We start from the raw sequence: 21,098 nt of genomic DNA on the forward strand, positions 1-21,098 counted from the left end.
GAATGGAGCACATCTGAGAGGACTTCCTGCCAGCGGGAGATAGGGAGGCCCTTGGTCCTTAGAGCTAGAGTGACTGCTTTCCATACTGTCCCGTTCTCTCGCTCCACTTGACCATTACCCCGGGGGTTGTAGCTGGTGGTACGGCTCGTGGCGATCCCCCTGGACAGCATGTACTGGCGTAGCTCTTCACTCATGAAGGACGCCCCCCTATCCGTATGGATGTAGCTCGGCATACCGAACAGGCAGAACAGGCTGTTGAGGCATTTAATGACCGTGGCGCTGGTCATGTCTGGGCAGGGGAAGGCGAATGGGAAACGGGAGTATTTGTCCACAATGTTCAGGAAGTAAACATTGCGGTCGACGGACGGGAGGGGGCCCTTGAAGTCTAAGCTGAGCCGCTCAAAGGGCCGTGTAGCTTTGATGAAGTGGGCTCTATCTGGGCGGTAGAACCGAGGCTTGCACTCAGCGCAAGTGCGGCAGTTCCTGGTCAGAGACCGAACTTCTTCAATCGAGTAGGGTAAGTTACGGGACTTTATGAAGTGGAACAGCCGCGTGACCCCTGGGTGGCAGAGGTCGTTGTGGAGGGTCTGTAGCCAATCCCCGGTGGCGCTGGCACACATCCCTCGTGAGAGGGCGTCGGGGGATTCGTTAAGGGCCCCTGGCCGGTAAATGATGTCATAATCGAAGGTGGAGAGCTCGATCCGCCACCTAAGAATCTTATCATTTTTAATCTTCCCCCTCTGTTTATTACTGAACATAAACGCTACCGACCGCTGGTCGGTAAGTAGGGTGAAGCGTTTGCCGGCTAGGTAGTGGCGCCAGTGGCGCACTGCCTCCACGATGGCTTGGGCCTCCTTTTCCACGGAGGAGTGTCTGATCTCGGGCCCTTGGAGGGTCCTCGAGAAGAAAGCTACGGGCCGCCCCGCCTGGTTGAGGGTGGCCGCCAAGGCAAAGTCAGACGCATCACTTTCCACTTGAAAGGGAGTGTTCTCGTCCACTGCCTGTAGCGTGGCCCGCTCAATATCCCGCTTAATGCTTTTGAAGGCGGCGTGGACCTCAGCAGAGAGCGGAAAAGAGGATGCTTTCAAGAGGGGGCGGGCTTTGTCGGAGTAGTTGGGGACCCATTGGGAATAATAAGAAAATAACCCCAGGCACCTTTTCAGGGCTTTGGGAGTGTTGGGCAGGGGCAGCTCCCGTAGGGGGCTCAATCGGTCGGGGTCTGGTCCGATTTCCCCATTCTCCACCACGCTGCCTAGTATGCAGAGGCGCGTGGTGTTGTAAACGCACTTGTCCTCGTTGTAAGTGAGGTTGAGTTTTTGTGCGGTTTTCAGGAACCTCTCGAGGTTCGAGTCGTGATCCTGCTGGTTGTGACCGCAGATGGTGACGTTGTCGAGGTAGGGGAAGGTTGCCTGCAAGTGGTGGTCATCGACCATGCGATCCATCTCCCTCTGGAAGACCGAGACCCCATTCGTCACCCCAGAGGGGACTCTGAGGAATTGGTAGAGGCGTCCGTTCGCCTCGAAGGCGGTGTACGGGCGGTCCTCTGGTCTGATAGGGAGCTGGTGGTACGCTGACTTGAGGTCGATGGTGGAGAACACCCGGTATTGGGCGATTTGGTTCACCATTTCTGATATGCGGGGTAGCGGGTAGGCGTCTAGTTGGGTGTACCTGTTGATCATTTGGCTATAGTCGATCACCATCCGTTTCTTCTCGCTACCCCTTACCACCACCACTTGGGCGCGCCACGGGCTGTTGCTGCGTTCAATAATGTGCTCCTTCAGGAGCCTGTCTACCTCGGTCGCGATAAACCGCCTGTCCTCCCAGCTGTACCTCCTGCTTTTGGTCGCTATTGGCCGGCAGTTAGGGGTAAGGTTCGCGAATAGCGAAGGCGGCTTTACCTTCAGGGTAGCCAGACCGCACACTGTGAGGGGCGGCTGGGACCCACCGTAATTGAGCGTGATGCTTTGGTGGTGGCACTGGAAATCCAGGCCCAAGATCACGCTCGCACATAGATTCTTCATGATTAGTACTTTAAAATTATCGTATACAGTTCCGTTAACGGACAATTGTACCATGCAGTAACCCATAATGGTCGATGTCTGGGTTTTATCAGCCATAGAGATGGTACCCCGAGTAGGGACCACCTTTAGGGAGAGTTGTGCTAGTTCAGGGTGGATAAAACTCTCCGTGCTTCCACTGTCAATTAAACATTTAACCCCGCACCCGTTTACCTCGATGTCCACCATTGATTTGGATAGCGGGTGCGGCCTGGTCTGGTTCACTGTGACCGATGCCACTGTAGGGCCCTGATCGAGACAAGATGGCGTCCACGCTGTCTGCTCACAAGATGGCGGACCCCACGAGGTCGGGCAAGATGGCGTCCAAGATGGCCGCTCCCACGGCGCACACGCGGCGGTGGCGGGTTTTCCGGCGGGGTTCCCTCTGCACACCTTCCCGAAGTGCCCCTTCTTACCGCACTTAAAGCAGGTGGTGCCTTTCGCCGGGCACAGGTTTCTGGTGTGCTTCGACTGCCCGCAGAAGTAGCAGTTGGGTCCCCGACGCGTCGCGGCTGTCGTAGGGCTTCTGGGGGGAGAGCGGGGCCCCGACGGTGTCGGGCTGCCGGGCGGGGAAGATGCCTTCCAAGATGGCGGCGCCCTTGGTGCACACGTGGCGGCGTGGGCGGCGCGGGCTGAAGAGTAGGCGTCCGAGTTTCTCTGGGCCACATCCAGGGATCGCGCTGTGTCCACAGCCTGTTTCAGGTCCAATCCCGTTTTTTCCAGCAGTCTCTGCCGGATGTAAGTGGAGCTGAGGCCTGTGATGAAGGCATCGCGAACAAGCTCGTCAGTGTACACTGCGGCTTTTACATCTTGGCACTTGCAGTCTTTGCCAAGCGTTTTCAGGGTGACTAGGAACTCATCCAGCGATTCCCCAGGTCGCTGTGCGCGAGTAGCAAGCAGATGCCTAGCATACACCTCATTCCTAGGCTGCTGGTAATGCGCCTTTAAGATGTCGCAGGCGGCCGGGTACGTGTCGGCGTCTTGGATGAGGGGGTAAACCCTGTGGCTTACCCAATTCCGCAGGATTCCGAGTTTCATACTTTCAGCGTCCGTAGCGCCTGTGACGGCTGCGGAATTGTCCAGGAAGAATTCCATACACATAAACCAGTGTCCGAAGCGTGCCGATGCGTCCGAAGCATGCTGGGCCAAATCCAAACGTTCGGGTTTCAAGAGTTGATCCATTGTGTTGAAAAGTAAGTTAATAAAATTGATGTGCCTCAATAAATCCGAGACTCAATGTTAGCGGAACAAAACAAGGCTTTTATTAACTTAGAAGGTAACACACAGTGGAGAGGTGTCTTCCATCCAGAGGTCTGCAGTACTGGATGTGAGGCACGCTGAGCCTGCTTACATAGGGGCCAGGTATGGGCGGAGCCCTACACACAATACAATACAAGGTGAGGAAACGGAACTGAGGTAAGGGAAATGAAACTGAAACTAAACCACAGTCACAGGCACAATCACACAGAGAATACAGATGAGTGATGAATGGCATATTTCATCACACTTGTTAATAGTTCATCGAAGTCAAACTCTCTTATTTAGTGGCGATCTACACGAACCGCTACAAGACTATCTTTCTTTCAATGTGGTTGACTCTTAACTACCCTCTGAAGTGGTCCAGTGAGCCTCACGGTTGTGCTAGTGATGGGAAATAAATGCCAGCTTTGCAAGCGACACCCACATCTCCAGAACTAATAATATATATTTTTTAAATATCCCTGGCACGAACATCCAGTGCTACTGTTACTATCACCTTTCAAGTGGTTTGCTTGAGGCAATCCATGATTAAAAATGACGGCAGAATTTTTTTTTAAACAGCAGCGCAGATTAGGGAGCAATATCACTGCTTAAACTGTGTCTTCAGCTCCCAAATTCACTCTCACCATAGCAACCGCCAGAGCAAAGTACTTTTCAATTTAATTTGGAGCAGTGGTTATTAACTTAGCAATTCAATGAAAAAAAGTTAATCTTATCTTCAGGAAATCGGTTTGACCCATGTCATTTAAAAAAAATGGTTATTTTACTCAGAAAATTGAATTGGTTTAAAACCATGGCCTGGATGTTTCTCGGCGTTCACTCCCACTCTGGCACCATAACTTCACTGGAAGCGTTGACGGTAAACGCCGCTTATGCGCCTAAACTGTGTTTCAGGTCACGCCTTCTGGCAAAGTTACATCGGTGGAGTAGGGGCAGATCTGTGGAAAGTCCGGGCTCTTGTGTGAAAGAAAGAAAGATTTGCATTTATACAGTAGAATAGAGTTTCCGCTTTGGGTTTGCGCTTTCAGCTCAAGAGGCCAGAATTAGAGGAGCGCAGATATCTCAGGGGCTGGGGGAGATTACAGAGATGGGGGGGGAGCCAGGGAGGGATTTGAAAACAAGGATGAGAATTTTAAAATCGAGGCGTTGCTCAAACGGGAGTCAATGTAGGTCAGCGAGCACAGGGGTGATGGGCGAACGGGACTCGGTGTGAGTCAGGACACGGGCAGCCGAGTTTTGGATCACCTCAAGTTTACGACGGGTGGAAGATGGGAGGCCGGCAGGAGTGCGTCGGATTCATTGAGTCCAGAGGTAACAAAGGCACAGATCATTCAAAATCCCATTCTCTTTCCACTCAATATAATGTAGCTACTTAGTTTGTTTTTGATTGGCTTGGAGAAGTGCATCGAGCAGAAACCTGGGGGGTGGGGGTAAAAATTTATCGGCGCCCGAATTTGGCCGCGAAAGCAGCCGCAGTGCGCCCCCGAACCGGGAGCCCCGAGGCTGGGGTGAAATTGGGCCTGTTAAGTCCATGAATGATTGAGACACGGACCAGCAGGAGTGAAAACAAACAAGTCTTTACTGGTGGAAGTCAATAGTGAAACTAGCAAACAGAGGCTCCTAGTGCCTTTTATACAGGGGTGGTCACTGCCGGTACTGCAGTCTGAGACCAGTTATTCCCTTAAAGGTACATACACAACAATTCCTCCCCTTTTAGATAAACAGTACATAACATTCATTTAACAACTAAATGATAACTAATTACAATCACAATTACAGTTGCTAGATACATTGGTTAAGTTTAAGCAATTATAAGTTCAGTCTTTGAGGAGGCTTCCTGATTCTGTCTGGATAACGCCTCTTTGGGGTATCAGGTTCTTCTGGCAATGTTGAGTCGAGATCAATGTCGTTGTTTGGTTCATCTGCTTCCAATATCACCGATTCTGCGGTAGCTGCAATTGGTACGTCGATTTCATTGCCAGGTGTATCAGATCGTGGTGTGGAGTTGACGTTTTCCAGTGACTCTAGAATCTGGTCAGCATGGCGTCTTACAATGCTCTCTCCAACGTCCACAGTATACATGAGAGGTCCTTGCCGTGTACAAATCGTTCCTGGCTGCCATTTCTCAGTGCGGTAGTCCCGGGCCAAAACTGGTTGACCTATCTTAAAACTCCTGGTCGGCCTTTCATTCATATTCTGAAATTGCCTGTTCTCCACATCTCTTCGGACGTTTGGCTTAACCAAATCCAAGCGGCATCGTAGTCTTCGATTGAAGAACACCATGGCTGGGGTTTGGTTGATAACCGCATGTGTCGCATTCCGGTAGGCAAACAAGAAGTTGTCCACCTTGTGTTGTAGGGGTATATCTTCATTACACATTGCCTTGATAGCCTTCTTGAATGTTTGGACAAACCTCTCGGCCAATCCATTAGTGGCTGGATGATATGGGGCAGATGTGTAGTGCTTAACGCCATTGTTCTTTAAGAACCTCCGGAACTCTTCAGACACAAACTGTGGTCCATTGTCAGAGCAAATCTGTTCAGGCAGCCCATTCCTGGCGAATATGTTTCGCAAAGCTGTGATAGTTTTTTCCGTGGTGGTTGAGGACATTTTTATTACCTCTGGCCACTTTGAATGTGCATCCACCGCAATTAAAAACATCGAGTCCATGAAGGGACCAGCAAAATCAATGTGCACCCGTTGCCATGGAGATGAGGGCCACTCCCATGGATGCAGAGGAGCTTGTGGTGGGGCGTTTTGGACCTTCTGGCATCCTGCACAGCTCTTGGTCATCTCTTCGATTTCTCTATCGATTCCCGGCCACCACACAAACGCTCTGGCGATGTTCTTCATTTTTACCCCACCCAGATGACCCTCATGAAGCTCATTGTGTACTCTATCCGTCAACTTAGATGGAATTACTACTCTGGATCCACACATCAAGGTTCCTCTGCACACTGACAGCTGTTCTCTTCTCGGCGAGAATGCTGGCAGCAGTGGTTCGCCATGTGCTGGCCATCCCTTCACCGTTAAATCATAGACCCGTGATAGTGTCGGGTCATTCCGTGTTTCCTTTTCTATGTTTGCATTCGTCACAGGGAGACATTCGACTATGGTCGAGTGGAACAACTCCATTGGATCCACTGCAAGGTCTTCTTCTTCCACCGTCGGCAACGGTAGGCGTGACAATCCATCAGCATTTCCATGCTGTTTAGTTCCTTTGTACTCGATGTCATGTTGGTGTGCCCCTAGGAAAAGGGACCATCTCTGCAGCTGTTGTGCCGTCATTATCGGTACGCCCTTCTGAGGGTTGAAAATGGAGAAAAGAGGTTGATGATCGGTTAGTAGAGTAAATTTTTGACCGTGCAGATAGTGATTGAACTTCTTCACCCCCCACACTAGGGTGAGGGCCTCTCTGTCAATCTGGGCGTAGTTACGCTCGGCAGAAGTTAACGAGCGTGACGCAAAAGCTATCGGCCTCTCTAAACCATCAAGGAATTTATGTGACAGTACCGCCCCAATGCCGTAGGGAGATGCATCACACGCCGGCCTGATTGGCAGTGCTGGGTTGTAGTGAGCCAATACTTCCCGTGAAGTGATTAAGTCCTTACTCTTCTGAAAAGCACGCTTACAATCATCGCTCCATTTCCATGCTACCCCCGTTCGTAGCAGGGCATTCAGTGGGTGCAAAATTGTCGACAAATTCGGCAAAAACTTATGATAGTAATTCACCAACCCGAGGAATGACCTCAGTTGCGACACATTTTCAGGCGCTGGGGCCTTAACAACCGCTTCAATTTTGTCAGGGGACTTATGTAACCCCTCTTCATCAATCACGTGGCCACAATATGATATCTGTTTCTTAAAAAATTCGCACTTGGGGCGGTTGGCTCGCAGCCCATGTTCCCGTAGTCTAGTGAGCACCTGTTCTAGGTTGTTAAGGTGTTCACTGTCATCTTCACCTGTTACAAGGATGTTGTCCAAGTAACACTGAGTCCCCGGAATCCCTTGCAGGACTTGTTCCATCGCTCTTTGCCATATCGCCGGAGCCGATGCTACTCCGAATACCAATCGATGATACTGGTAAAGACCTTTGTGAGTGTTTATCGTGAGATACTTCCTAGAGGACTCTTCAACCTCCATCTGCAAATATGCTTGTGCTAGGTCAATTTTTGTAAAACGCTTCCCTCCAGACAGTGAGGCGAAGATGTCTTCTTTCCTTGGAAGAGGATATTGTACTGTGTGAAGGACAGGGTTCACCGTCACCTTGAAATCCCCACAGATGCGAATCTTCCTTGGCTCTCCGGACTTATTGCTTAACGTTTTCTTCATGACAGGAACGATGGGTGTCGCCCACTCGCTCCAGTCGACCTTAGACAACACGCCCGCCTTCTCCAGATTCTCCAGCTCTGCCTCGACGGCTGGGCGAATTGCATATGGTACCGGTCTTGCTTTGAAAAACTTGGGAACTGCATTCTCTTCTATTTTTATCGAGGCGGTTACACCTTTAAGCGTGCCCAGTTCTTGTTGAAATACCTCTTTGGCGTTAGCTAAGATTGTTGACAATCGTCCAGGAGTGATGTCTTCATCTTTTTTACCGTCCACCGTCATTGCATGAATGGAATGCCAATCTAAGTTTATCTTCCTGATCCATTCCCGTCCCAATAACGGTGGTCCACCATTTGGCAGTATGTAGAGATACAATTTCCGTATTTTCTTGCCATTGTATTCGACAGGCACCCTTATTTTTCCTCTGGGGTATACTTTTTGCCCCGTATACGTCGTCAAGACGATGGATGTCTCTCTCAAGGGTATGTGTGAAAATAGCCGCTCGTAGTCTCGTTGATTCATGATGGTTAGCGCTGATCCTGTATCCAATTCCATTTTAACTTGGGACCCTGCTATCGTGAGGGTGACCCAAATGGTTCAGTGATCCTCTTTTGCGATTACATTGTGAAGTTTGAGACAGCTTAGTCTCCTGTTTCCGGATTCACTATCGCTCATCTGGTCTTCGGAACTACTGTCCGTCATCTTTTGTACTTTCTTGTATGGTTCCTTAGTAGCCTTTTTGTTGTCGCTGGTCTTCTTCCCAGACCTGCAAACTCGTGCAATGTGTCCAATCTTCCCGCATTGTCTGCATATTTTGTCTTTGGACCAGCAGTCCTTCTGGTCATGGTTAGTTCTGCCGCAGCGATAACATAGAAACATAGAAACATAGAGATAGGAACAGGAGTAGGCCATTCGGCCCTTCGAGCCTGCTCCGCCATTCAATGAGATCATGGCTGGTCTTCGTCTGAGATCATAGCTGATCTTACCAGTTCAGTACCCCGTCCCCGCCTTTTCTCCGTAACCCTTAATCCCCTTAGCCTTCAGAAATATATCCAATTCTCTCTTGAAAATATTTATTGAATTAGCCTTCACAGCCCTCTGTGGCAGGGAATTCCACAGGCTCACCACTCTTTGAGTGAAGAAATTCTTCCTCATCTCTGTTTTAAATGATTTGCCCGCTATTTTTAGACTGTGGCCCCTGGTTCTGTGCTCCCCGGCCATTGGAAACATTCTCTCTGAATTCAGCCTGTCCAGGCCTGCCATAATTTTATATGTTTCGATGAGATCCCCTCTCAATCTTCTAAACTCCAGTGAGTACAAGCCCAAACTATTTAATCTCTCTTCGTAGGTCATTCCCGCCATTCCAGGTATCAGCCTGGTGAATCGCCGTTGCACTCTTTCCATGGCAAGAACATCCTTCCCCGTGTCATTTCATGGGTGCCGTATTCCTGTGGTTTTTGTTGAATTTCTGCAGCTCCCCTGGCTGCTGCTTCATACGATACTGCCATGCTGAAAGCCTTATCTAGCGTCAGCTCTTTTTCTGAGAGTAACGTCTTCTGTGTTCCTTCACTCAGGAGTCCACAGACAAATTTGTCTCGTAGGGTATCTGCCAGTCCTGCTCCGAACTGGCAGTGCTTTGATAGCTTGCGTAGTTCCGTAAGATACTCAGCATTGCTCTCATCTTTGTGCTGAGTTCTCCTGTGGAATTTAAATCTTTCTGCTATCAACAGCGGTGCAGGGTTTAAGTGTTCCTGTAGGACAGCAACAATTTCGTTAAAACTCTTCGCCTTCGGTTTGGCTGGAGTAATCAGGTCCCGCAATAGGCCGTACGTTCTGGCGCCCATTAAGTTTAGCAATATCGATGCCTTTTTCCCCTCCGCTATTTCGTTTGCCTCGAAATATACCTCGACTCTTTCCACATACGTGGTCCAGTCCTCTAATGTATTATCAAAAGCAGTGGTACAGCCAGTCTTCGGCATCTTGCAAATCTAAAATGGCGCCTCCCGCGCTTTGCCTTCTTCCCCGATTTAACAAAATGGCGCCTCCTGCGTTTTGCCTTCTTCCCCGCTGTTGTTAGCGCTGCTTTCCACGGTTTCTTGCACGTTAAATATTGATTCTTTTTCTTTTATTATTTTCCCGTCGTGGAGCGGACCCTCTGGGACACTTCCCTCCCTCTTCTTAGGTCCAAACGCTGCCCGGCTTCGAAGCACCGGCCGCGCCCTGTGTGCTCCACCCTCTCTCTCTCTCTTTGCTTCCCGACTCGCTGACCGGCCCCGTTGAAAAGCCACCCGATCGAGCTTCAGCCCGCCGCAGCCCAGGAAGGATCAGAGCACTACCTGCCACCAGCCCGATTAGCTGGGAAACCACAGACCGAGGAATCCAGCCTGGCTCTGGACAGTCTCTCCTGCAAGTTTTCAAACCGATGATTGACGGTCGACGCCCGTTTCCCGAGTTTCTTTGGACTCTATTTTTTTTTTCTTTCTTCTGGCTCCAACCTTCAACAACGTCGTCTGAGGTGCTGCCGGGTTGCAGGTGAGTTCGTTTCTTACTCGTCGCCAGTGTTAAGTCCGTGAATAATTGAGACACCGACCAGCAGGAGTGAAAACAAACAAGTCTTTACTGGTGGAAGTCAATAGTGAAACTAGCAAACAGAGGCTCTCTAGTGCCTTTTATACAGGGGTGGTCACTGCTGGTACTGCAGTCTGAGACCAGTTATTCTCTTAAAGGTGCATACACAACAGGGCCTAGTCTAAATGATGTGGTCGAGCCGTCGGTGCCTGTCACGCCTCCCCAGGCAGCTCACACCAACTCATTTAGGGCCTCAGGTTAGTGTTGGAGTCGGGGGGCTGGGGAGGGGGGAGATAAGAGCGCTGTAGTGTTGGGATGAGCACCCCCTGCTTAGGCTTCCCAACTCTGGTTGGATGCATTCCTGGAGGGTTCATGACTTGGCCTCCCGCCTCCAACCGTACAACCTTTCACCCCCACCTCCCCATCTCCGATATTTTTTCAGCTAATAAACAAAAGAGGAGATCCTTTAGAAACATATATGATTCTGAAGGGGCTTGACAGGGTAGATGCAGGGAGGATGTTTCCCCTCGTGGGGGAATCTAGAACTAGGGGGCACAATTTCAGAATAAGGGGCCACCCATTTAAAACGGAGATGAGGAGGAATTTCTTCTCTCAGAGGGTTGTGAATCTTTGGAATTCTCTACCCCAGAGAGCTGTGGAGGCGGAGTCATTGAATATATTCAAGGTGGAGATAGACAGATTTTTGAATGGTAAGGGAATCAAGGGTTATGGGGAGCGGGCAGGGAAGTGGAGTTGAGGCCAAGATCAGATCAGCCATGATCTTATTGAATGGCGGAGCAGGCTCGAGGGGCCGAATGGCCTGCTCCTGCTCCTACGTCTTATGTTCTTATGTAAAAGTGTTGAAAGATATTTTATTCTCCCGGGTTGATGCTGACAGCAGTGTCCAGGAGATTAATCTGTAATTGCTGGAGACTCCAGGGCAATCCGGGAGGGTTGGCGACTCCTACCCCTGCTCCGGGTGGCCGGTTGCTAGGCTGCAGCCACGTAAGGTGGAGGCGGGCGGAGCCCCTTATTCTGAAATTGTGCCCCCTAGTTCTAGATTCCCCCACGAGGGGAAACATCCTCCCTGCATCTACCCTGTCAAGCCCCTTCAGAATCATATATGTTTCTAAAGGATCTCCTCTTTTGTTTATTAGCTGAAACAGGGAGGAGCGACAGGATTCGATTTCTACTCGGAGGGTTGTGGGGCTGGAGGAGATTACAGAGATAGGGAGGGGGCGAGGCCGTGAAGCGATTTGAAAACAAGGATGAGAATTTTAAAATCGAGGCATTGCTCAAGCTCTCTATCTCTCTCCTTCCTCCTTTAAGACGCTCCTTAAAACCTACCTCTTTGACTAAGCTTTTGGCCGCCTGTCCTAATATCTCCTTATGTGGCTCGGTGTCGAATTCTGTTTGATAATCGCTCCTGTGAAGCGCCTTGGGATGATTTACTGCGTTAATGGCGCAAGTTGTTGTTGCTCGATGTACTTCCCCTGCTAACAGCTTTTAGACAAGTCAATCGAAAACAAGTAGCTACGTGACATTGAGTGGCAAGAGAAAGGCAACGTGATTTTGAATGATCTACTTCACCCAATGTATTGGAAGCTCAGCACCATGAAACCCACGGACACCTGGGCGACGGGCACCAGCTGTTGGTGTCCGTGTTTTAAGAAGGACCGTGGCGCCACCAGTAACTGATCCTAAAATGCGAGCCACAAGGTGACTCCCGGGGGGTGTTCCAGCCAATCCGCTGCACACAGAGCCTGGGACCGTAGTATGGAATCTCAGGACACCGGATATAATCAGCCGCTTTACCCGCGCTCTCGTTTATAGCGTAAACCACGGGTTGATGGAGCACTTAGTCTCCCATTTTGTAACTTGGGCTTGGGCTGATAAGTGACAGGTAACATCCACGCCACAGAAGTATCAGGCAATGACCATCTCCAACAAGGGAGAGTCTAACCACAGCCCCTTGACATTCAACGGCATTACCATTGCCGAATCCCCCACCATCAATATCCTGGGGGTCACCATTGACCAGAAACTTAACTGGACCAGCCACATAACTACTGTGGCTACAAGAGCAGGTCAGAGGCTGGGTATTCTGCAGCGAGTGTCTCACCTCCTGACTCCCCAAAGCTTTTCCACCATCTACAAGGCACAAGTCAGGAGTGTGATGGAATGTTCTCCACTTGCCTGGATGAGTGCAGCTCCAACAACACTCAAGAAGCTCGACACCATCCAGGACAAAGCAGCCCGCTTGATCGGCACCCCATCCACCACCTTAAACATTCACTCCCTCCACCATCGGCGTACCGTGGCTGCAGTGTGTACCATCTACAAGATGCACTGCAGCAACTCGCCAAGGCTTCTTCAGCAGCACTTTCCAAACCCGCGACCTCTTCCACCTAGAAGGACAAGGGCAGCAGGCGCATGGGAACACCACCACCTCCAAGTTCCCCTCCAAGTCACACACCATCCTGATTTAGAAGAATATCGCCGATCCTTCATCGTCGCTGGGTCAAAATCCTGGAACTCCCTCCCCAACAACACTGTGGAAGTACCTTCCCCACACGGACTGCAGCGGTTCAAGAAGGCGGCTCACCACCACCTTCTCAAGGGTAACTAGGGATGGGCAATAAATGCTGGCATTGCCAGCGACGCCCACATCCCATGAATGAATAAAAAAAACCTCTAGGAAATGGTGCGAGAGCTCAATACCTTGGCAAGAGTATCTATTGGATCCTGGGCTCACTACAAGTCACCCAGACATCAAGTATGTGGGAGGTGAGACTCACTGAGGGGGCAAGAGGAGACGGTCGAGGCAAAAGTGCAAATTGTAGCAGCCAATGTGTCCTAAATGGTGATTCCACAGGGCAGGCGGGGGGCTAAAGGAACCAAGGAAGTCCGATTTAGAAATAGAAAAAAAGTCATTGAGAGCTCACTCAGAAAATGATCGAAAGCCTGTCGGGATATTGTTTTTTTTTTACACAAGTAGTTTTGCTGCAGTCGCACTGGTCTGACTTCATTTGAAGCCCTATGTTCAGTTTTGAGCCCATCACCTTAGGAAAGATGCACCGTCCCACGTTGTATGGTGTGAAATACACTGAAGAAATAGGATTTGTTACAGAAATCAGTTTAAGTAAAGACATAGTTCTGGAGAAATTAATGGGACTAAGTGGCGACAAATTCCCTGGACCGGACGACCTGCATCCTAGGGTTTTAAAAGAGGTAGCTGCAGAGATCGTGGATGCACTGGTATTAATCTTCCAGAATTCCCTAGATTCTAGAACAGTCCCCAAGGATTGGAAGGTAGCAAACATAACCCCACTATTTAAGAAAGGAGGAAGAGAAAACACAGGGAACTATTGGCCAGTTAGCCTGACATCAAAATGTTAGAATCTATTACAGGTAGACTATCCTTTATCCGAAAACCTCGGGACCAGCCGAGTTTCGGATAAAGGAGAATTTCGGATTTCGGAAGGTGGGTCGGCGGGGGTCCGCGGGGGGGTCGGCGGGGGGTCGTGCGCACGACTTACGCTGACGGTCAGCGTAAGTCAGTCGGGGTCGGCGGGGGTCGGGGCCGGCGGGGTACGCGGGGGGGGTCGGCGGTTGTCGGGGCAGGCGGGGTCCGCGGGGGGGTCGGCGGTTGTCGGGGCTGGCGGGGTCGGCGGTTGTCGGGGCTGGCGGGGTCCGCGGGGGGGTCGGCGGTTGTTGGGGCTGGCGGGGTCGGCGGTTGTCGGGGCCGGCGGGGTCCGCGGGGGGGTCGGCGGTTGTCGGGGCTGGCGGGGTCGGCGGTTGTCGGGGCTGGCGGGGTCGGCGGTTGTCGGGGCTGGCGGGGTCAGCGATTGTCGGGGTCGGCGGGGGGGTCGGTGGGGGGTCGTGCGCACGACTTACCCTTTATCTGAACTTCCGCAACCGGAACCCTCTAAAAACCAAAGGTTTTTTCGTTCAGCGTAAGTCGTACGCATGACTTACGCTGAACGAAAAAACCTTCGGTTTTTAGAGGGTTTCGGTTTTCGGAAGTCCGGATAAAGGGTAGTCTACCTGTATTAGGGACGTTGTTGTATCCGTGTGTTAATAGAGACACTGAAGGCAGGAGTTGGTTTCACAGGTGTTTACTGAACAAAGTCTGGAGGTGAACTAACTGATACAACACAATATACAGGCTTATATAGCCCGAGTGGCCATTACCGGCATTACAGTACACAGGGGGCTCTTAAAGGCACATACACTACAATTCCTCCCCTTTTAGCCAACCAGTACATAATATTTTAAGTAATCATTAATTACATGTTACAAGAACAATAATCTACACATTGCTGCAGTTAATCAATTATAAGTCAGTCTCTCTGGAGGCTTCCTGACTCGGTCCGGATAACGCCTCGGTGGTGCAGTAGTTTCTGGTGGTGTAGTAGGTTCTTTTGGCAAGGCTGATTCGGCTTGAATGCCAGTGTCAGGTTCATCTGGTTCCAGTATCACCGGATCGGAGGTAGATACTATGGGTATCTCTACTTCATCATAAGGCGTATAGAGTTGTGGTGTAGGTTGTCCCTTTTCGGATGACTATGATCTGGTCAGCATGGCGCCTTATTATGCTTTCTCCAATGTCCACGGTATACATCAGCGGTCCTAGTCGTGTGCAAATAGTTCCAGGCTGCCATTTCTCGGTACGGTAGTCCCGGGCCAAAACTTGTTGACCTATCTGGAAGGTTCTAGTTGGCCTTTCATTCATGCCTTGAAATTGTCGGTTCTCCACGTCCCTTCTGATGTTTGGCTTGATCAAATCCAGCCAGCATCTTAGGCTTCTATTGAAGAACATCATAGCGGGAGTTTGGTTTGTAACCATATGTGTTGCATTCCTGTATGCAAACAAGAAGTTATCTACCTTCTGCTGAAGTTTTATGTCTTCATTACCCATGGCCTTTATGGCCTTCTTGAAGGTCTGGACAAACCTTTCAGCCAATCCATTGGTGGCGGGATGGTATGGGGCGGACGTGTAGTGCTTAACCCCATTGTTTTTTAAGAACTTCCTGAATTCTTCGGACACAAATTGCGGTCCATTATCAGAACAGATCTGTTCAGGCAGCCCATTCCTAGCAAATATGGTCCTTAATACTGTGATGGTTTTTTCCGTGGTGGTGGAGGACATCTTTATTACCTCCGGCCACTTGGCGTGTGCATCAACCGCAATTAAGAACATTGAGTCCATAAATGGACCAGCAAAGTCGATGTGTACCCTTTGCCATGGAGATGAGGGCCACTCCCATGGATGTAGAGGGGCTTGTGGTGGAGCGTTTTGGACCTTCTGGCATCCTAGGCAGCTCCTGGTCATTTCTTCGATGTCTCCATCGATACCTGGCCACCATACAAACGCCCTGGCTAGGTTCTTCATTTTCACTCCACCCAGATGCCCCTCGTGAAGCTCCTTTAGCACCTTATCCTGGAGTTTGGGTGGAATCACCACTCTGGATCCACACATCAAGGTTCCTCGGCACACTGACAGCTGTTCTCTTCTTTGCGAGAATGCTGGCAACAGTGGTTCGCCATGTGCTGGCCATCCCTTCACTTTTAAATCGTAGACTCGTGAGAGAGTCGGGTCATTTCTCATTTCCCTTTCAATGGCAGAATTTGTTACTGGTAGACATTCGACTATGGTAGAGTGGAACATCTCCACTGGGTCTACTGTAGGTGCCTCTTCTACCGTTGGCAACGGTAGGCGCGATAAACCGTCAGCATTCCCATGCTGTTTTGATCCTTTGTATTCTATGTCATATTGGTGTGCCCCTAGAAAAAGGGACCACCTCTGTAGCCTTTGCGCTGTCATAATGGGAACACCCTTTTTAGGGTTGAATATGGAGATGAGGGGTTGATGGTCAGTCAACAAGGTAAATTTTTGTCCGTGTAGGTAATGGTTGAATTTCTTCACTCCCCATGCCAGGCTGAGTGCTTCCCTGTCGATTTGGGCATAGTTACGCTCAGCTGAGTTCAATGAGCGTGACGCAAAAGCTATCGGCCGTTCCGAGCCATCAGGGAATCTATGCGATAATACCGCTCCTACGCCGTAAGGGGATGCAACGCACGCCAGTCTGATTGGCAGTGATGGGTTGTAATGAGCCAAAACTTCCTTGGACGTGATTAAGTCTTTGCATTTATGGAAGGCACGTTTACAGTCTTCGCTCCATTTCCAAATTACTCCTGTTTGTAGCAGTTCATTAAGAGGGTGCAGAAGAGTTGATAAGTTCGGTAAAAATTTATGATAGTAATTTATCAATCCCAGGAACGACCTTAATTGTGAAACATTTTCAGGTGCTGGGGCTTTTATGACCGCTTCAATTTTTTTCAGGTGACTTATGCAACCCTTCCTTATTAATTATGTGGCCACAATATGATATTTGTTTCTGGAAAAATTCGCACTTGGGGTGATTTGCTCGTAGGCCCCGTTCTCTCAGCCTAGTGAGCACCTGCTCCAAATTGGCAAGGTGCTCGTTGTCATTTTCTCCTGTTACAAGGATGTCGTCTAGGTAGCATTGAGTCCCCGGAATCCCTTGGAGGACTTGCTCCATAGCTCTTTGCCAGATAGCTGGAGCTGATGCTACTCCGAAAACCAGAAGAGCGATAGCGACTCCGGAAACAAGAGACTAAGCTGTCTCAAATTACATAATGTAATTGCCAAAGAAGATTACCAGACCATTTGGGTTACCCTCACGATAGCAAGGTCCCCAGTTAAAATGGAGCTAGATACAGGATCAGCTCTGACCGTCATAAATCGACGGGATTACGAGCGGCTATTTCCGCATATACCTTTAAAAGACACATCCATTATCTTGAAAACATATACGGGGCAGAAAGTATACCCCAAAGGAAAAATAAGGGTGCCTGTTGTATACAACGGCAAGGAAATATAGAAGTTGTATTTATACGTTCTACAAGATGGTGGTCCACCGCTGTTGGGGCGTGAATGGATCAGGAAGATACGTTTAGACTGGCACTCCATTCAGGCACTGACGGTGACCAGTAAGAAAAAAAATGATGATGGCGTCATACCTGAACGATTAAAAGACATCTTGGCCAACGCCAAGGAAGTGTTTCAAGAGAAACTAGGAACCTTGAAAGGCATCACCGCCTCAATAAAAGTGGAAGATGCGGCAATTCCCAAGTTTTTTAAGGCAAGGCCGGTGCCATACGCAATTCGTCCAGCAGTCGAGGCAGAGTTGGAGAATTTGGAAAAGGCAGGCGTATTATCCAAGATAGATTGGAGCGAGTGGGCAACACCCATCATCCCGGTCATGAAGAAAACGTTGAATAATGATAAATCTGAAGAACAGAGAAAAATTTGCATCTGTGGAGACTTCAAGGTGACTGTAAACCCGGTCCTTCACATGGTACAGTATCCTCTTCCGAGGATAGAAGATATTTTCGCCTCACTATCCGGAGGGAAACGTTTCACCAAAATTGACTTGGCACAGGCATATCTACAGATGAAGGTTGAAGAGGCCTCTAGAAAGTATCTCACGATAAATACACACAAAGGCCTGTACCAGTACAACCGACCAGTACAGGGCACTTAGAAAATCATAATATGATTAGGCAGAGTAAACATGGTTTTATGAAAGGGAAATCATGTTTGACAAATCTGTTAGAGTTTTTTGAAGATGTAACTAGTAGGATGGATATGGGGGAACCAGTGGATGTAGCGTATTTGGATTTTCAAAAAGCATTCGATAAGGTGCCACACAAGAGGTTACTACACAAAATTAGGACTCGTGGGATTGGGGGTAATATATTAGCATGGATTGAGGATTGGTTATTGGACAGAAAACAGAGAGTAGGAATAAACTGGACTGTTTCGGGTTGGCAGGCTGTAACTAGCGGGGTACCGCAAGGATCAGTGCTTGGGCCTCAGCTATTTACAATTTATATTAATGACTTAGATGAAGGGACTGAGTGTAACATATCCAAGTTTGCTGATGATACAAAGTTAGGTGGGAAAGTAATCTGTGAGGAGGACGCAAAGAGGCTGCAGAGAGATATAGACAGATAGACTGAGTGGGCAAGAACATGGTAAATGGAATACAATGTGGGGAAGTGTGAAGTTATCCACTTTGGTAAGAAAAACAAAAAAGCAGAATATTTTTTGAATGGTGAGAGACTGGGAAATGTTTGCATTCAGAGGGACCTGGGTGTCCATGTACATGAATCACAGAAAGTTAACATGCAGGTACAGCAAGCAATTAGGAAAGCAAATGGTATGTTAGCTTTTGTTACAAAGGGATTAGAGTATAAGAGTAAAGGAGTCTTACTACAATTATACAGGGCATTGGTGAGGTCACACCTGGAGTACAGTGTACAATTCTGGTCTCCTTAACTAAGGAAAGACATACATGCCTTAGAGGGAGTGCAGCGAAGGTTCACCAGACTGGTTCCTGGGATGAGGGGATTGCCCTATGAGGAGAGATTGAGTAGACTAGGCCTATATTCCCTAGAGTTTAGAAGATTGAGAGGTGATCCAATTGAAACATATAAAATTATTAAGGGGCTTGACAGGGTTAATGCTGGGAAAATGTTTCCCCTGGCTGGGGAATCTAGAACACGGGGTCACAGTCTCAGAATAAGGGGTCGGCCATTTAGGACTGAGATGACTCTTTGGAATTCTCTACCCCAGAGAGCTGTGGATGCTCAGTCGTTGAGTATATTCAAGACAGAGGTCGATAAATTTTTGGGAACGAAGGGAATTAAGGGATATGGGGATAGTGCGAGAAGGTGGAGTTGAGGTAGAAGGTCAGCCGTGATCTTGTTGAATGGTGGAGCAGGCTCGAAGGGCCAAGTGGTCTACTCCTGCTCCTAATACTTATGTTCTTATGTGTCCGTCGTTTCAGAGTGCCTCTTGTATCTGAGGGAGCGCTGCACGGTCGGAGGTGCCGTCTTTCAGATGAGTCGTTAACCGAGGCTCATCTGCTCTCTCAGGTGGACGTAAAAGATCCCGCGGCACTATTTCGAATAAGAGCAGGGGAGTTCTCCCCAGTGTCCTGGCCAATATTTATCCCTCAATCAACATCACTAAAAACAGATTATCTGGTCACTATCATATTGCTGTTTGTGGGAGCTTGCTGTGCGCAAATTGGCTGCTGCGTTTCCTACATTACAACAGTGACCACACTTCAAAAAGTACTTCATTGGCTGTAAAGCACTTTGGGACATCCTGAGGTTGTGAAAGGCGCTATAGAAATGCAAGTCTTTCTTTTCTTTTTCTTTTATAATGTAAAATATCTGGGAACTGTCGCGCGAAGTGTCGGTATTTTACGGTTATCGTCGTTTGGGAGTCTCTGCAGGACCAGGTTTCACTGTATACCGATCACTGTTCATTTGGACATTGTCGCGCTCCAATATAAACCTTGAGCGATACAATGGTGGGGTGGCAGGGAGGGGAGGATTTAAATGGTTAGTTCATCCTTACCAATAACAGACACACATCCCAAAGGAGCGACCAGCGTGGCTGGGGCGAAACCATAGGCTGCAAAGTTCCCCAGCTCACCCACTCCCATCAAGAGGATTCCACACCACCAAAGCTTGCTCTTGTAATAGGGTGTTGGGCTTTCTTGACATAATAGTCGAACATGCGTAAATTTCTGTGACAGAGGAAACAAAAATTTGGGAATTACTATCAATAAAACACATTATTACCACCATCAAGGCGTTTAGATCTTAAACCACAAGACTGTCAGTAAATTAAAAACTGTTTTGGCCACTTTCAAATATACAGCTAAAAAGTTCTTTTGTAAGTTTTCAATTAAAAATTAAAATGCCGACATAGTTTTATAACGCAATTAAACTTCTCAGAACTTCTTCCAACAGCAGTGTAGCAATCACGGGATAGGGTAGCGTCTCACAGTAATATAAACTCCCACCCACCCCACATCCCTCCAAAACAAAATCACTGCTTCTGTCCACTCTCGGTTTAGGTGGATCTGATCATCAAGGCACCATTTCGCTTGTCTTACTTTAGTGCGGTATAGTCAACTACAGACAAAAAAGCTGAAGGGAATGGTAGCATAGCCATTAGGTTACTGGACTAGTAATCCAGAGACCTGGACTAATCATAGAATCAGAGAAATTTACAGCACAGAAGGAGGCCATTTCGGCCCATCTTGTCCGTGCCGGCTGACAAAGAGCTCTCCAGCTTAATCCCACTTTCCAGCTCTTGGTTCGTATCCTTGTAGGTTACGGCACTTCAAGTGCATATCCAAGTACTTTAGTTTCTGCCTCTACCACCCTTTCAGGCAGTCAGTTCCAGACCCCCACCACCCACTGGGTGAAAAAATCTCCCCTCAAATCCTCCCACCAATTACTTTAAATCTATGCCCCCTGGTTATCGACCCCTCTGCTAAGGGAAGTAGGTCCTTCCTATCCACTCTATCTAGGCCCCTCATAATAATCCGGAGACATGAGTTTAAATCCCACCACGGCAGCTGTGGAATTTAAATTCAATTAAATAAATCTGGAATGAAAAGCCAGTATCAGTAATGGTGACCATGAAACAACCGTATTGTCAAAAAAAAACATCTGGTTCACTAATGTCCTTTAGGGAAGAAAATCTGCCGTCCTTACCCGGTCTGGCCTATATGTGACTCCAGGCCCACAGCAATGTGGTTGACTCTTAACTGCCCTCTGAAATGGCCGAGCGAGACACTCAGTTGTATTCAACCCCACCTCTCAAGGGCAATAAATGCTGCTCTTACCACCGATGCCCACATCCCGTGAATGAATTTTTAAAAAATTGAAGATCCACCACTGTTCTGGTCACATCACGTAGCCGTCAGTGGAAACCCCGCCAGCACGTTATACCTGGGGAGTTTGAGGAAATCTTTTTTACTCATATCCTGG

At 48.8% G+C, this 21,098-nt stretch overlaps 1 protein-coding gene across 1 annotated transcript in view; it reads right to left on the reverse strand.

The window, feature by feature from the left end:
* The window catches only part of nipal2 (NIPA like domain containing 2), a 194,049-nt gene that overhangs the window by 104,453 nt on the left and 68,498 nt on the right, over positions 1-21,098 (reverse strand). Inside the window, exon 3 of the mRNA XM_085992280.1 lies at positions 19,672-19,843. Coding sequence (XP_085848406.1) covers positions 19,672-19,843 — 172 coding nt within the window. The remainder of the gene's footprint in view (positions 1-19,671; positions 19,844-21,098) is intronic.

This window comes from Somniosus microcephalus, chromosome 7 (genome assembly GCF_052327205.1).
Source record: "Somniosus microcephalus isolate GS21.2 chromosome 7, FLI_Smic_1.0, whole genome shotgun sequence".
Lineage (NCBI taxonomy): Eukaryota > Metazoa > Chordata > Chondrichthyes > Squaliformes > Somniosidae > Somniosus > Somniosus microcephalus.